General features: G+C 39.5%; 1 protein-coding gene and 1 long non-coding RNA gene across 2 annotated transcripts in view; both read left to right on the forward strand.

Moving 5' to 3' along the window:
* rnf14 (ring finger protein 14) overlaps positions 1 to 7,434 on the forward strand; it is a 51,818-nt gene extending 44,384 nt beyond the window's left edge. Inside the window, exons 5-10 of the mRNA XM_034178037.1 lie at positions 15 to 400; positions 765 to 993; positions 2,896 to 3,068; positions 6,667 to 6,797; positions 6,974 to 7,369; positions 7,401 to 7,434. Of these exons, the coding sequence (XP_034033928.1) occupies positions 15 to 400; positions 765 to 993; positions 2,896 to 3,068; positions 6,667 to 6,797; positions 6,974 to 7,028 (974 nt within the window). The 3' untranslated portion in view covers positions 7,029 to 7,369; positions 7,401 to 7,434. The remainder of the gene's footprint in view (positions 1 to 14; positions 401 to 764; positions 994 to 2,895; positions 3,069 to 6,666; positions 6,798 to 6,973; positions 7,370 to 7,400) is intronic.
* A 2,394-nt stretch (positions 7,435 to 9,828) lies between these two features.
* The window catches only part of LOC117517113, a 33,294-nt gene continuing 26,740 nt past the window's right edge, over positions 9,829 to 16,382 (forward strand). Inside the window, exon 1 of the long non-coding RNA XR_004562653.1 lies at positions 9,829 to 10,549. This is a non-coding gene — a long non-coding RNA (uncharacterized LOC117517113). The remainder of the gene's footprint in view (positions 10,550 to 16,382) is intronic.

Below are 16,382 nucleotides of genomic sequence, written 5' to 3' on the forward strand. Positions count from 1 at the left end.
TTTTTTTTTATTAGATGTGAGACACTGTGGAAGTGTCTCTGAAAACCACGAGGAGATGAAGACTGAAGTGAAGAAGGAAACATCTGAATCCCACTCATTATCATCTTCACAACTTGATCCACGAGCCATCCTTCTGAGAGATCCACGCTCTGAACTTCTACCTCAACTCATGGACTTTGATGAGGGTCAACGCCAGAAGGTGTTTGACAGTAAAGTTTTCTGCTGTGCCATCTGCTTTGTAGAGAAGCTGGGTTCCTCCTGTATCTGCTTTAAGGAGTGCCAGCACGTCTACTGCAAGGCTTGCATGACTGAATACTTTCAGATCCAGATACGAGATGGCAACGTTCAGTGCCTTCATTGCCCCGAGCCCAAATGTACCTCCTCAGCCACACCTCCACAGGTAAGATGTAGGAGATGCTTTATTTGTGATCAAGTGTGCTCTTCTTGTGTAGTAGTTAACTAGAAACAATAAGTGTACCCTATAGGGACTGTTGCTAGTTTTAGTTATAGAGTTTTTTTTGTAAGATTCTGTTAGGTCTGGCAAGTACTACATGTGAAACGGGGGCAAGAAAATGAAGCTGGTTACTTGGCCAATGCAGTGGAAAAGCTCTTTCATTCTGCTTCAACACCATGTGCTTTCACTCCACCCCTTCCCCCCAAGAATAGAGATCGCCCACATTCAGAACCTACAATTTGTCATTAATATTTGTAAGTTTCCCAGTATTTTAATTAACCAGTCTCTCCCGTCTCCCTGCCTTCTCTAGGTGAAGCAGTTGGTGGATGAGGAGCTTTTTGCCCGTTATGACCGTTTGCTGCTGCAGTCCAGTCTGGACCTCATGGCTGATGTGGTCTACTGTCCTCGCTTGTCCTGTGGCACAGCTGTTATGGCCGAGCCAGACACAACCATGGGCATTTGTCCAGCCTGCCAGTATGCTTTTTGCACATTATGCAAGCTGGGCTATCACGGTCTGTCCCATTGCAAAATCAATGCAGGTATAGTTATAGGAAAAACAAGGTTGTACAAATACATTATTTTCACTATCACAAAGTGGAAAAAGGGAATATTGAAAAGGGTTCTGTATGTATTTGTACTTTCTACACACAGCTTTGAGAGTTATGGCCCCTGACTTAGATCATTATTGGCTACTGTAGACAGAAGCAACAGAAGAAGCTATAACATAAATAACGTGAGGGTCATTTCACAGTGATTGGAAAATTTTCCTATGCATGAAAATTATTTTATTATTTTGACCAAAACATCAATTAATATTGACGTCAGGAATATAGCTATAAAATTCCACAACTAAACAGTGCACTTAATACAAATTTTATTTTTAGCAGATAGCTTTACCTTACTGTTATTTTGAGGACCATAACAGCACTGAGAGTAACAGCACTGACAAAAACTTGGAAAAGCGTGAGCCATGTGCTTTAGTGTGCATGTTTTTTTTTCTTTTTTTTTTCTTAGAACTGGAGAGTATCCATGCCTTTATGCACCAATATGCCTTGTTTTTCTCAATACTTATGTTAGTAAAGCTGATAGCACAGTAACGGCCCTGATTTACATTAAACATACTGGTTAAAATATGTCAGACTTACCAATTTGAACAGATCAGACTCCCCTGGCTGCCATTTTGAACTTTCCTGCAATGTCAGAGACAGCGAGAGCCACCTATTGGGCAAGTGAGGAACTAAGGAACCTGTTAGTCTTTCAGCAATGGAAAACCTATTCTTTGGTAACAGCACTGATATGAGTCCTTAGGGGGCATAAGATGTCACACTGGATCAATGGGGGGGGAAAAAAAAATCAGTTTGTAGGGGGAATTGCATACTTAATTGAGCGTGAATTAACATCACTATTCAACTCAAAAATGACAGTTTTATTTACAAAATGCAAGAAATCTCTGAATAGAACTCAACTTAATTTTCAACCAAGGGTTGGGGACATCACCATTTTTCATTCAATTTTGATTTCAATTAATCATATTAATTTTATTAGCATCCAGGGGGAATTGTAGAGTGCCTTGATGCTACAGAATTCGGACATCAGCATTAACACTGAAAGCCCTCAGGGCCTATGCCTGACATACTCTCGTTTAGGCTGTCGAAGTTTGATTTCTAACACAAGGTTTCAGTAGTAGGAGGATTATTACTGACATGATTAATCAGCCCATCTTTGTGCTTATCTTAAACACATTTAAAGAGGAAGGGCATCATGTTAATTAATTATAGATTAAGTTTATATGATTAGTTGTATTGGAATTTGAAAAGTGTGTATGTGTGCAGAAATAACCCGCTAACTGCAGTCTGAATGGATCAACTACAAGAGGGCACCAGAAGTGTGTGTGTGTGTGTGTGTGTGTGTGTGTGTGTGTGTGTGTGTGTGTGTGTGTGTGTGTGTGTGTGTGTGTGTGTGTGTGTGTGTGTGTGTGTGTGTGTGTGTGTGTGTGTGTGTGTGTGTGTGTGTGTGTGTGTGTGTGTGTCAGGTTAAAGACACGGCTGAAGGTCATGCTTAGGAGACATTAAGACCAGCAATACTATATGGGATATAGACATGGGCACTGAAGGTAGTGCAAGCAAATGAGTTCTGTTGGGCATAAAGGGGTTGCAGAGATGGAGGGAATTAGGTGGTTTGGAGATGTGAAGAGAAGGCTGTGTTGGTAATAGAGTATTGAATTACAGGGGGGAGATGCAACTGAATCTCAAGGTAGATGGATGACGTAAGGAAGACTGGAGTAAAACACATGAGGCGAGCAGATGCTGGTGTCACTCAAAAGCATTGGAACGTTGTTTAAAACTTTTTTTTGTTGTTTTTTTTGCTGTAACACTGGACCATTCCTAAATTAGACTCCACTTTAAATATATACTGTCTTTGTTTTCCTTTCTGTGCCACAGATGAATTACACAGACTCAGAGATGAGTATGTGTCTGCCACGCCTGCAGGTCAAAAGTTCATGGAGCAACGTTTTGGGAAGAAGGTGATACAGAAAGCAGTGGAAGAGTCCTTTAGCATAGAGTGGCTTAATGAGAACTGCAAATGTTGCCCACGCTGTGGCACTAATATACAGGTGTGTTGACCCCTTCTGGTAACTGTGTGTACAGTAGAATGAATGCGAACTCCAACACAAAATAGAAAGAAATTATCCCTCAACACGAGATGTACGTATGTGCAGATTGTTTAAAAATTAGTATTATTGTTATTTTTCCTGTGATTGGCAGGTGTGATTGGCAGGGTGTGTGTGGGCATAATTGAGTCAGTCAGTTGGGTTTATAAAATTTTTATCTGTAACACCTTTTAAAAGTACAGCACATTCAGCTTTGATTGTAATAGACAGAGGCAGACCAGTGAACCTCTTATTGTAGGTTGTGTTTATGCCTTGTAACTTAATATTTCCTGTATTCTTTTACACTTTATTTTAAATAGTAATGTCACAGTGGGACATTTGGACACCTGTAACGTTGACCTTTTTGACAACTGTGAAGCCTTGTTGCTGATGACCACTAAGGCCACTGTTGCTTGTCTAAAAGTGAACCCAATGAATAATAAATACACGAGTAATAGTAACAGTTTACAATAAGATTACATTAATTAATGCAGTAATAATCATTCATGGTTAATTAGGGAATAACCCTCTTGTGTCTGATTTGTGAATGTTAATGGTGGATTTTTTGATAAAACGGAATTTGTGACTGTAAAATCCAGCATTAACGTCCACAAATCATCAGACACAAGGTTGTTATTCCCATTCTAATCCAATTCCATCGTTTGCACAGTTTTTCTGTAAGTAATTCGGTCGGCGAAGCTTACCGTAGCAATAGTGTTTCTCTTGCGCTCAGCTGACAGTGCCATTATTGACATCTGCGTAGCAGTGCGGTCAGGGCTCGGAGTAATGCATCAAATGTGAAACAGTCGAATATTTTGTCACCATCAACGCGATATTTTATGGTCGGAAATCTCACTCAGTTAACCAATCAGATTTGCAGAACAAATGCAATAGGATTAGAATTAAGATTTAACTGATGTGTTTAGTATCATTAATGAATAGTGTTCATATTGATGCATTAATGACCAGTGACTTAAGAGAAATCTTAAGAACCTGCAGGCTGCGTTCTCATCTCCTCTCTGCCCCCTGCTGCGCGCACCTGACGCAGATATTCCTGCGTCGTCATGACACCACAGGAAGCAACTGGGAGCAGCCCTGGTGTGAAAGGGGCTTTATCGACACAACCTTTCCCATTTGCCTCGTCTTCCCTTCTCCACTGGGAACCGAAGAAAAACGCTGCACTTTTGGTGATTGTAGCCAAAAACAAAACGTTACGCCATTTTTCTGTGTGAAGTGATGCTGTGGATGTGGTGCCCAACGGCAAGCTGTCTCCGGAAGTGATCACATTCTGCTGCCCTGTAATTAATGGGGTTCAGTAGTGTTTTATCATAAGTACTGTTAATAAATGATTAAAAACACTCTTAGTTAATGATTATTACTTTATTATTTAGTGTAGTCTTATTGCAAAGTGTGAGCATAAAAAGCTTTCAAGTCAAGATCTTTCATGAACCCGTCATGTCAAAAAAAAAATAAAATAAAATAAATATATATATATATATATATATATATATATATATATATATATATATATATATATACACTCAACAAAAATATAAACGCAACACTTTTGGTTTTGCTCCCATTTTGTATGAGATGAACTCAAAGATCTAAAACTTTTTCCACATACACAATATTACCATTTCTCTCAAATATTGTTCACAAACCAGTCTAAATCTGTGATAGTGAGCACTTCTCCTTTGTTGAGATAATCCATCCCACCTCACAGGTGTGCCATACCAATATGCTGATTAGACACCATGATTAGTGCACAGGTGTGCCTCAGACTGCCCACAATAAAAGGCCACTCTGAAAGGTGCAGTTTTATCACACAGCACAATGCCACAGATATCGCAAGATTTGAAAGAGCGTGCAATTGGCATGCTGACAGCAGGAATGTCAACCAGAACTGTTGCTCGTGTATTGAATGTTCATTTCTCTACCATAAGCCGTCTCCAAAGGTGTTTCAGAGAATTTGGCAGTACATCCAACCAGCCTCACAACCGCAGACCACGTGTAACCACACCAGCCCAGGACCTCCACATCCAGCATGTTCACCTCCAAGATCATCTGAGACCAGCCACTCGGACAGCTGCTGGAACAATCGGTTTGCATAACCAAAGAATTTCTGCACAAACTGTCAGAAACTGTCTCAGGGAAGCTCATCTGCATGCTCGTCGTCCTCATCGGGGTCTCCACCTGACTCCAGTTTGTCGTCGTAACCGATTTGAGTGGGCAAATGCTCACATTCGCTGCCGTTTGGCACATTGGAGAGGTGTTCTCTTCACGGATGATGCGAAGGAGATGTGTTGCACTGCATGAGGCAAATGGTGGTCACACCAGATACTGACTGGTATCCCCCCCCCCAATAAAACAAAACTGCACCTTTCAGAGTGGCCTTTTATTGTGGACAGTCTGAGGCACACCTGTGCACTAATCATGGTGTCTAATCAGCATCTTGGTATGGCACACCTGTGAGGTGGGATGGATTATCTCAGCAAAGGAGAAGTGCTCACTATCACAGATTTAGACTGGTTTGTGAACAGTATTTGAGGGAAATGGTGATATTGTGTATGTGGAAAAAGTTTTAGATCGTTGAGTTAATCTCATACAAAATGGGAGCAAAACCAAAAGTGTTGCGTTTATATTTTTGTTGAGTATATATATATACATATATCTCAATCAATCAATCAATTTTTTTATATAGCGCCAAATCACAACAAACAGTTGCCCCAAGGCGCTTTATATTGAAAGGCAAGGCCATACAATAATTATGTAAAACCCCAACGGTCAAAACGACCCCCTGTGAGCAAGCACTTGGCTACAGTGGGAAGGAAAAACTCTCTTTTAACAGGAAGAAACCTCCAGCAGAACCAGGCTCAGGGAGGGGCAGTCTTCTGCTGGGACTGGTTGGGGCTGAGGGAGAGAACCAGGAAAAAGACATGCTGTGGAGGGGAGCAGAGATCGATCACTAATGATTAAATACAGAGTGGTGCATACAGAGCAAAAAGAGAAAGAAACAGTGCATCATGGGAACCCCCCAGCAGTCTACGTCTATAGCAGCATAACTAAGGGATGGTTCAGGGTCACCTGATCCAGCCCTAACTATAAGCTTTATCAAAAAGGAAAGTTTTAAGCCTAATCTTAAAAGTAGAGAGGGTGTCTGTCTCCCTGATCTGAATTGGGAGCTGGTTCCACAGGAGAGGAGCCTGAAAGCTGAAGGCTCTGCCTCCCATTCTACTCTTACAAACCCTAGGAACTACAAGTAAGCCTGCAGTCTGAGAGCGAAGCGCTCTATTGGGGTGATATGGTACTACGAGGTCCCTAAGATAAGATGGGACCTGATTATTCAAAACCTTATAAGTAAGAAGAAGAATTTTAAATTCTATTCTAGAATTAACAGGAAGCCAATGAAGAGAGGCCAATATGGGTGAGATATGCTCTCTCCTTCTATATATATATACATATATATATATATGTGTGTGTCTCTGAAAGACTTTTTGTCCCCTTGATGCTTTTTGTTTCATCCCATTCTATCTAATGGCTTCTCTGTGTGTCCCTTTAGAAAGCAGATGGCTGCAATAAAATGACCTGCACTTCCTGTAAGCAGTACTTCTGTTGGCTGTGCCTGGGCCAGCTCAGCAAAGTCAGCCCATACAGTCACTTTAGCAACCCACAGTCACCCTGCTACAAGCAGTGAGTAATCTGCTCCTCTTCATCTCCAACATTTCCATTTCTCTTTGGATAGTAAATGAGCCATGTTAGAATGACGTGTTAATACATGTTGTCATTGACATCTGTCCAAAATGGTTACACAGGATGTAAAAATGTTGCTAACAACCCTTTTAATACCCCCTCCCCACCTGTTACAGGCTGTTTCAGGGTGTGGATCTGGATGAAGAGTTCTGGAGTGATGAAGAGGACTGACCCTGGTACAGTACCAGGTTCCCTGTAGCTCCACCTGAGTGCACTTTATTTTAAACTGTCACTTCACCTGTCACACAAAGTCCACCTGCAGTGCCAATGGTGTGATACGCTTTTGGCTTGAATATGATTCAACTTGGGTGTGTAAATTGGATGATTGGTTGTTTGTAGCCAGCAACATTATTCACGTTTCTGTATGTGGCAGATGTTAGGTATTAGACTCTTCAGGCAAGAACAAGGGTTTATGGAAACAAAAGCTTTATTTTTATTTAGAAATGCAGGTGCACATGTTCTCTGTTGATGGAAATCCATTAAAAATGATTTGATATTTTGTCAATTTTTATGTTTTTTTTTAAATACTTTTTAATTTGGAAGTAATTATGATCATCAACAATATACCCTTTAATTACTTATGCATATATCAGGTGCCCCCCAAAAATATGCAACATTTTATCAGCAAAGAAAATGGTCAAAGCATATGTCTAGGAAATCAATTTATGGCTGGATAGAAAGCTGAAAGGTTGAGGTTTTTCATACTAATGTCAATATTGGCCCTGCATTTTGTCAGTCTCTTAGACAACATGTTCAGTGTAGGCCCTGCGTTGGCCAACTACGGCCTGGAAACGCTTTGGGGAAAGTGTCCTGAGGAATGTTTCAGATTTCTCGGCAGATGTTTTCCTTCAGTGCATCAATGCTTGGCATCAACATAAACATTAGGGTCTCTGCAAGTAAAAAAGAAACATAAGTGATTAAGGTTGTAGCATTTAAGGGTCAAACCGAGTGTTTTAAATGTTGTATATTTTTTTGGGACACCCTATATCTTCTGGGCAGTTTCACAGAAGCACATCTTGGTGAGCAATTTACAGTAGTGTTCAGAATAATAGTAGTGCTATGTGACTAAAAGATTAATCCAGGTTTTGAGTATATTTCTTGTTGTTACATGGGAAACAAGGTACCAGTAGATTCAGTAGATTCTCACAAATCCAACAAGACCAAGCATTCATGATATGCACACTCACACGCTTAAGGCTATGAAATTGGGCTATTAGTAAAAAAAAAGTAGAAAAGGGGGTGTTCACAATAATAGTAGCATCTGCTGTTGACGCTACAAACTCAAAACTATTATGTTCAAACTGCTTTTTTAGCAGTCCTGTGAATCACTAAACTAGTATTTAGTTGTATAACCACAGTTTTTCATGATTTCTTCACATCTGCGAGGCATTAATTTTGTTGGTTTGGAACCAAGATTTTGCTTGTTTACTAGTGTGCTTGGGGTCATTGTCTTGTTGAAACACCCATTTCAAGGGCATGTCATCTTCAGCATAAGGCAACATGACCCCTTCAAGTATTTTGACATATCCAAACTGATCCATGATACCTGGTATGCAATATATAGGCCCAAGACCATGGTAGGAGAAACATGCCCATATCATGATGCTTGCACCACCATGCTTCGCTGTCTTCACTGTGAACTGTGGCTTGAATTCAGAGTTTGGGGGTCGTCTCACAAACTGTCTATGGCCCTTGGACCCAAAAGAACAATTTTACTCTCATCAGTCCACAAAATATTCCTCCATTTCTCTTTAGGTCAGTTGATGTGTTCTTTGGCAAATTGTAACCTCTTCCGCACATGTCTTTTATTTAACAGAGGGACTTTGCAGGGGATTATTGCAAATAAATTTGCTTCACAAAATTGACGAACTCACTGACTGAATGCCACACTACTATTATTGTGAACACCCCCTTTTCTACTTTTTTTTTTTTTACTAATAGCCCAATTTCATAGCCTAAAGAGTGTGCATATCATGAATGCTTGGTCTTGTTGGATTTGTGAGAATCTACTGAATCTACTGGTACCTTCTTTCCCATGTAACAATAAGAAATATACTCAAAACCTGGATTAATCTTTTTCGTCACATAGCACTACTATTATTCTGAACACTACTGTACATTAATGCAGAAGCTGAAATGTGTGTGTGCGTGTATATAAATCAAAGCAGCATGATGGAGTTTTCAACAACATTGAGCACTGAGGTTTCAGAATGCAACCCATCGAGTGCAGCGGATAACTGAAAAAATCGTTCATATGGTGATGCAAGCACCAAAATTGGCACAAATACACTTTAGACATTACTGTTTAGAAAAGGCAGAGTGTCCACTTGATTTTTCAATAGGCAGCCAGGTAGAGATTCCAAAAAGGTATAGTTTGCACCATCTGTGACAGAATGTTAGTTATGGGGTAAAAACAGCAAGAATGGTGATTAAAAAGTCCATTTCAGTTTGTGCAGGGGTCAAAAGTTAAAGTTGCTCTAAATTTGGAAAGACGTAATGGAAATTATTGATTGAATTAATAAGGTTTTTAAAAAGAATAATTTGCATCATGTGTCATGCTTATTTATCATGGGGTAACATATGTCACATGTCATCGAATCCAATAGACGTTGACATTGTTTAACCTTTACTTTGGAGACCAAACATTCAACACAGTCCAAACTATTCAATTTGTTAATCCTTTAGCTCAGTCAATAATTTGCGCCATTTTTTCAAAATTTGAGCAACTTTAACCTTTTACCCCTGTACAAACTGACATTGACCTTTCTCACTGTTTTTGCTATTTTTTAATTTTTACCCCATAACTCCATAGAATTCAGTCAGAGATGGTCCAGCCTATACATTTTTGAAATCTTTATGATCAGACAAATAATATGGAATACCATTCAATATGATTGGAGCATTTTTAAGTTTGGACCCCTGTGTAATTTCTCAATTGACCTCTACCTGGCTGCCTATTGAAAATTCAAGTGGACACTCTGCTTGTTCAAAAGTGTAAAGTTTAAGGAGTATTTGTGCCATGTTTGGTGCTTACATCACCATTTGAAGGATTTCTCTATAAATATTCTCTTATCTGCTGCACTAATCCAATTCTGTTTCCAAGCCATGTTTACATAAAGCTGACGTTGATGCACTCTCCCAAGTGCCTTTCCCTGTGCAGTGGAGCCAGCAAAGACTGTCGCTAACAACATGGAGTCAGCTATTTCTAACGAAGTGTGGCAGCCCATATCATAACACATAGTCTAATTCATGATCTGCGCATGCGTTATCATTCAAGTAACTTTAGCTTTGGAGACATCGCTGAACTGGCTAGTTTGCGAATGCTGATGCTTCTTAATCGGGAAAAAAAAAAATCTTATCAGTGTATCTATATTCATGATGCCAGTCTGTGCTCCAGTCTACGGTGTGTTTCAGTTTTGCCATAACCACACGACTCGAGTGCACGCATGGGAAGGGAGACAGGGTTCACTTTACTGAGTTGGTTGCATTTTGAAACCGCAACACTAGATACTGAAGATTCCATCAGGCTGCTTTCACACTTGGCTTCTGTTCAGTTAATCACAGCTGAAGATCATGTTTGGCGGGAAAATGGATTTAATAAGATGACACACTAACTCTTCCATGGGACTCATTTGTCTTTTAAGACGGTGTTTGGGGTGACAGGACATTAATGACATTAGAATTATTTTTTTGTGGTGGTGGTTGACAATGTTCATTCATTGTCCCCTTTAATTGTAGTTCTGTATGACCCAGCAATCACAGGGTTATGTTCATGTTGCCAAATCAACCTGCGGATCAGTGTCTGATCTGCTGTGGTGACGGACAAGCCAAAAGCACTTACTTGACTCAGAAAGGAGACTGCTTGAAATCCCCCCCCCCCCAAGAATGAATCATTTGAAAATGAGCTCTTGTTCTTAAAACACACTTTCCTGTCACTACAGAGCTGCAGTTACTTTATCGTGTGAATACGTTTACAGGGTCTGCAGATTGCTGTTAAAATGGATTTAGTATAAAGTTCACCCAAATAAAAGTCACGATGATGTAATCCTATTGATTTTTGTTTCTTGAATAGGAGACAAAGTGCTGCTGTCATTGTTATTTATTTACAAGGTGACCCCCTCCCCCCTTAAAAACAAAAACAAAAAAATAGAACCCATAAAAATTGTCAAATCAAACAAAGTCCAAGAAGTTTGCTGGACCTTTATTACAATTTTTATGGGCTTCAGTTTTATTGGCGGGAAGGGAGATCACCTTATACTTCAGATTGTTGCTGTAGGACTGAACAATTATGTATCATAGATTTGTTTTTGGAATGTCTAATTGCACATTCTCATTGTGTAATGCATGGTACAGACACCTTGTTGCTGCAGTAACCCTGGCCCTAACAATGATCCTTAACTGTAATCTATAATTACATTCATTCATTCATTCATTTAGGCTAAAGTCCTGGCACATGACTTTAGCCTAAACCGATTTACAAGTTAGGAAAACTAAATTAAACAAGGGCAGCGATCCTTTGTTTGACAACACAAAAATTTGTCTTGGAATTTGAACTTCTGATTTTTGGGTTGGAATGTGAACGTTATCATTGAGTTACTATGTAATTGCAACATTTAGGGTCCTCATTTATAAAACATTGTGTTGGATTCATACTAAAAATATGTAAAACCGAAGGGCAAAAATTGTGTATGAAAAGATCTGACTCATAAAACTGCTTGTGGATGAAGGGTCTTGTAAAGGACACAGACAGGTTGTGGGACCAGGAATCAAATCCAGGTGGACATATTGATAGTCTAATTCCTAACCCAATGAGCTACCTGCTCTGCTGTATGCAGTGTTCAAAAACCCAGTGATAGTGAAAGGAGACTAATGAGAGGAAGCCACCAAGACAATGACAACTCCAAAGGAATCAAAGGCTTCTGTGACTGGAGAAGCTGCGTAGTGCAACTTTTATTTGTTGCATCACCATTTCCTTTGTCCCTCAGACCTTCAGACTACAACTCCTCACTCGGGGAGGAGAAACAGGCAGACAAAGGACAGGAAGGAGAGGAACAGTAGTAGCCAGTAAACCAGTAGCGGTCTGTATTTGCAAATTGTTTTGATACTCTGTGTGCTTCTTACCCTGTGTGCTGCTATACAGTAGTCTTCAGAATAATAGTAGTGCTATGTGACTAAAATGATTAATCCAGGTTTTGAGTATTTCCTATTGTTACATGGGAAACAAGGTACCAGTAGATTCTCACAAATCCAACAAGACCAAGCATTCATAATATGCACACTCATAAGGCTATGAAATTGGGCTATGAGTAAAAAAAAAAGTAGAAAAGGGGGTGTTCACAATAATAGTAGTGTGGCATTCAGTCAGCGAGTTTGTCAATTTGGAACAAACAGGTGTGAATCAGGTGTCCCCTATTTAAGGATGAAGCCAGCACCTGTTGAACATGCTTTTCTCTTTGAAAGCCTGAGGAAAATGGGATGTTCAAGACATTGTTCAGAAGAACAGCGTAGGTTGATTAAAAAGTTGATTGGAGAGGGGAAAACTTGTACGCAGGTGCAAAACATTATAGGCTGTTAATCTACAATGATCTCCAATGCTTTAAAATGGACAACAAAAAAAAGACGCGTGGAAGAAAAAGGAAAACAACCTTCAAAATGGATAGAAGAATAACCAGAATGGCAAAGGCTCACCCACTGATCAGCTCCAGGATGATCAAAGACAGTCTGGAGTTACCTGTAAGTGCTGTGACAGTTAGAAGATGCCTGTGTGAAGCTAATTTATTTGCAAGAATCCCCCACAAAGTCCCTCTGTTAAATAAGACATGTGAAGAAGAGGTTACAATTTGCCAAAGAACACATCAACTGGCCTAAAGAGAAATGGAGGAATATTTTGTGGACTGATGAGAGTAAAATTGTTCTTTTTGGGTCCAAGGGCCGCAGACAGTTTGTGAGACGAAACCCAAACTCTGAATTCAAGCCACAGTTCACAGTGAAGACAGTGAAGCATGGTGGTGCAAGCATCATGATATGGGCATGTTTCTCCTACTATGGTGTTGGGCCTATATATCGCATACCAGGTATCATGGATCAGTTTGGATATGTCAAAATACTTGAAGAGGTCATGTTGCCTTATGCTGAAGATGCACATTAGTGGAAATACCCAGGATCTGGTTCTCGCACGTGGTATTGCTGTCACGAATATTGACATCATGCCTCTTACATCAGTGGTCTCTTATCACTCACTTAAGTTTACAGTTTTGCTGCCGTTTTTAGTGTAACAACAACCTTATTTATCACTGCAGTGATGCATCAACTCCTCAACTAAGACTGAACTAGAAGCTAGACTGCCTGATGTCTTAGCCTTACTTTTGACGAATACCCAGTCAGTAGACAGACTTGTGGATAGTTTAAACTCAGTGCTCAAAACGACACTTGACATGATTGCACCACCTGTGTTGAAACCGCGCTCACCCAAATCCCAAAACTGTTCTTTTTGGGTCCAAGGGCCGCAGAATTCAAGCCAAAGGCACAGTGAAGACAGTGAAGCATGGTGGTGCAGGCATCATGATATGGGCATGTTTCTCCTACTATGGTGTTGGGCCTATATATCGCATACCAGGTATCATGGATCAGTTTGGATATGTCAAAATACTTGAAGAGGTCATGTTGCCTTATGCTGAAGAGGACATGCCCTTGAAATGGGTGTTTCAACAAGACGACCCCAAGCACACTAGTAAACGGGCAAAATCTTGGTTCCAAACCAACAAAATTAATGCCTCGCAGATGTGAAGAAATCATGAAAAACTGTGGTTATACAACTAAATACTAGTTTAGTGATTCACAGGATTGCTAAAAAAGCAGTTTGAACATAATAGTTTGAGTTTGTAGCGTCAACAGCAGATGCTTTATTATTGTGAACACCCCCTTTTCTACTTTTTTTTTTTTTTTTTTTACTAATAGCCCAATTTCATAGCCTTAAGATTGTGCATATCATGAATGCTTGGTCTTGTTGGATTTGTGAGAATCTACTGAATCTACTGGTACCTTGTTTCCCATGTAACCACTATTATTCTGAACACTACTGTACAGTGCTGCTGGAACCTGAGGGAGTCTTCCCAAGTGTTCAATAAAGTTCTGTCTAATCTAACCAATTATGTAACTTCATAAAGCAGCAGCAGTTCAGAGGAAAATTTTCTTAAAATTAAGTTATGAAATTCCAGATACAGTTTGCCAGAAAGAACCTGGATCTGCTGTTTTCTTGTATGAAAATACTTGAATAATTTTTTCCAATTTGAACAGAATTTTTTTAAACAATTGATTAAAAAATAAAATAAACTTTGACAGTTCGGCAACACTGTCAAAGGTTTGCATATTTAGTACAGAATGGAATAATTTACTGCCAAGGTAAAATGTTTTCTGTGTTGCTTAAAATAAATGTGTAAGACCTTGTTACGTGACATGCGACCCATAGTTGCTCTGTAATCTAGAGGTTAAGCTGTGACACCGACAAACAATGACATGCTAAAGAAACAAAGGCCACATTTTAGCGTGAGACTGAATAGAGATAACATAGTGTAATCCCTTTGGCTAGAGTTGCTGACAGAGGACAACCCTTTAGAACGGCCCCTCTCCTGTCTCGTCCCCTGACCCGGTCTTTCTGAGTGACAGGCAGCGCTGTTACTATGCCTGGAAAGATACCTGGTCTCTGACAAGCAAGACAGACCGCAAGGAAGGTCAGTGGGAAATGAGTGCGTGACAGTGAGAGGGTGAATGTGGTGTCTGGAGGTGGTGATATGACACTTAACTAGTGCTAAGTGTCATGGATGTGTGATGTGTTGTAGGTCTAATTGTGTTTTTCAGCAGGATACATCAAAAGGACATGAATTCATTTGGCTAAAATGTCCTGTAGAAAGAAGTAGGTCTTAGGTCAAAAATATTTAAATTTTAGCCAATCCACTTCAGCTGGTAGTTGTTGGCTTTGATCTTTTTCCTTTGATGCTTGTCCTGTTATTGATCTCAGATCCTGACTTGTTAAAGACTGGACATTGCATAGTTCAGTAATCAAGATCAGTGGACAAAATCTACCTCTTGATCCATAAGAATTTGTTCCTGATTACAACATCAAAGCAAGGCAGACAAATGGAATCTAAAATATATTTTGTGTGGCTCAAAGATCAATGACCAGGACCAAAGATGGAGCTCTTTCCGGCATTTAAGAGCTAAGGTTAGGCGTTAAGATGGTGAGTGATCAGGATAAGACATCAATCAGGATCAAAAGTTAGGAATCAGGATCAAAGATCAGCATTAAATATCTGTAGTCAGAATCAATCAGGATCAAAAGTCAGCATTTGGGATCTGAGATTTGGATCAAAGGTCAGCTACCTGGATCAAAGAGCTACATCAAAATTCAGCAATTAAGATAGAAGATCAGGATTAAAAGTTGGCAATCAGGATCAAAGGTCAGGCTCCAAAATTGGCAATCGGGATCAAAGATGTTGGACAGTAGACCTTGGTGTAGGTGTGTGCTCTTCTAGTTGACTTTTTTTTTTTTTGTGCAGTGTGTTGTTTGTCTTACCATTGTAGCAGTTTTACGAAGCTGTGCACTGTCTGGGTCGATGTCTGGTGAGTGAAGTAATCGTGGAATTCGGAAAGTCTGCCGTGAAGTGATTATGTGTTGAAGCGTGACTCCCACTTTGTGGAAACTTGCATTTCTACACAGATTTTAATTCAATAACTAAATATTCTAAAGCAGTGCAGGCATATATGGCTTTGTCAATTAACTTAAAAATAAATAAGGGTAGTTATAAACAATATCACATTATTAGGACAACTTGTAGAATGTGTTTTCATTTCTGACAAGCAAAAACTGTATTATTATTATTATTATATTTCCAAACACTCTTGTATTCTGTAACATAATGTAAATGTGAGTGTACAATTTTCTTAGTTATAAAGTAAGATTCATTTTGAGTTTTGCGATTTTTAAATGGTTAAGTTGACATGAGCGACCTCCTCAGCAGATAGATTGGGCATACGTTGACCTGGTGACTTAAGACTGGACGATTTCTTACTTGCAAAAATAAAATTTGATGATCTTGTGAAGTATGTACATTGCAGAATGTGAAATAGAATGTGAAATAAGAATAATCTCTTTAAGTGAAATGTGTTTTAAGTGAAAACAATGATCTGCCCCATAAACAGATCTGCTCCATAAGTTAGCGGTTTAACCCTAACACCCCCCCCCATCCCTATGTGTCCATAAGTGTCTGTGTGGCGAAAATAATTCGGAAAGGATTGAGCTGATTTGACCAAAAACATGGCGGAATTACTGTGCGACAGTCAAGGACAAAGTGGTTTATTTTTGAGAAATCAGTAAAAAAGGTCAAAGATCCAAATTTGCGCCAAATGCTTTTATGAATAGGGGACATTTGGAATTGCTATTTTAAGTAATTGGCTAAAGATACACCTATGGCTACTATCAAACACTAATATGAAGTCATATATCAACCTTCCAATTGGGCACATGAT

This window comes from Thalassophryne amazonica, chromosome 9, assembly GCF_902500255.1.
Source record: "Thalassophryne amazonica chromosome 9, fThaAma1.1, whole genome shotgun sequence".
Taxonomy (NCBI): Eukaryota; Metazoa; Chordata; class Actinopteri; order Batrachoidiformes; family Batrachoididae; genus Thalassophryne; species Thalassophryne amazonica.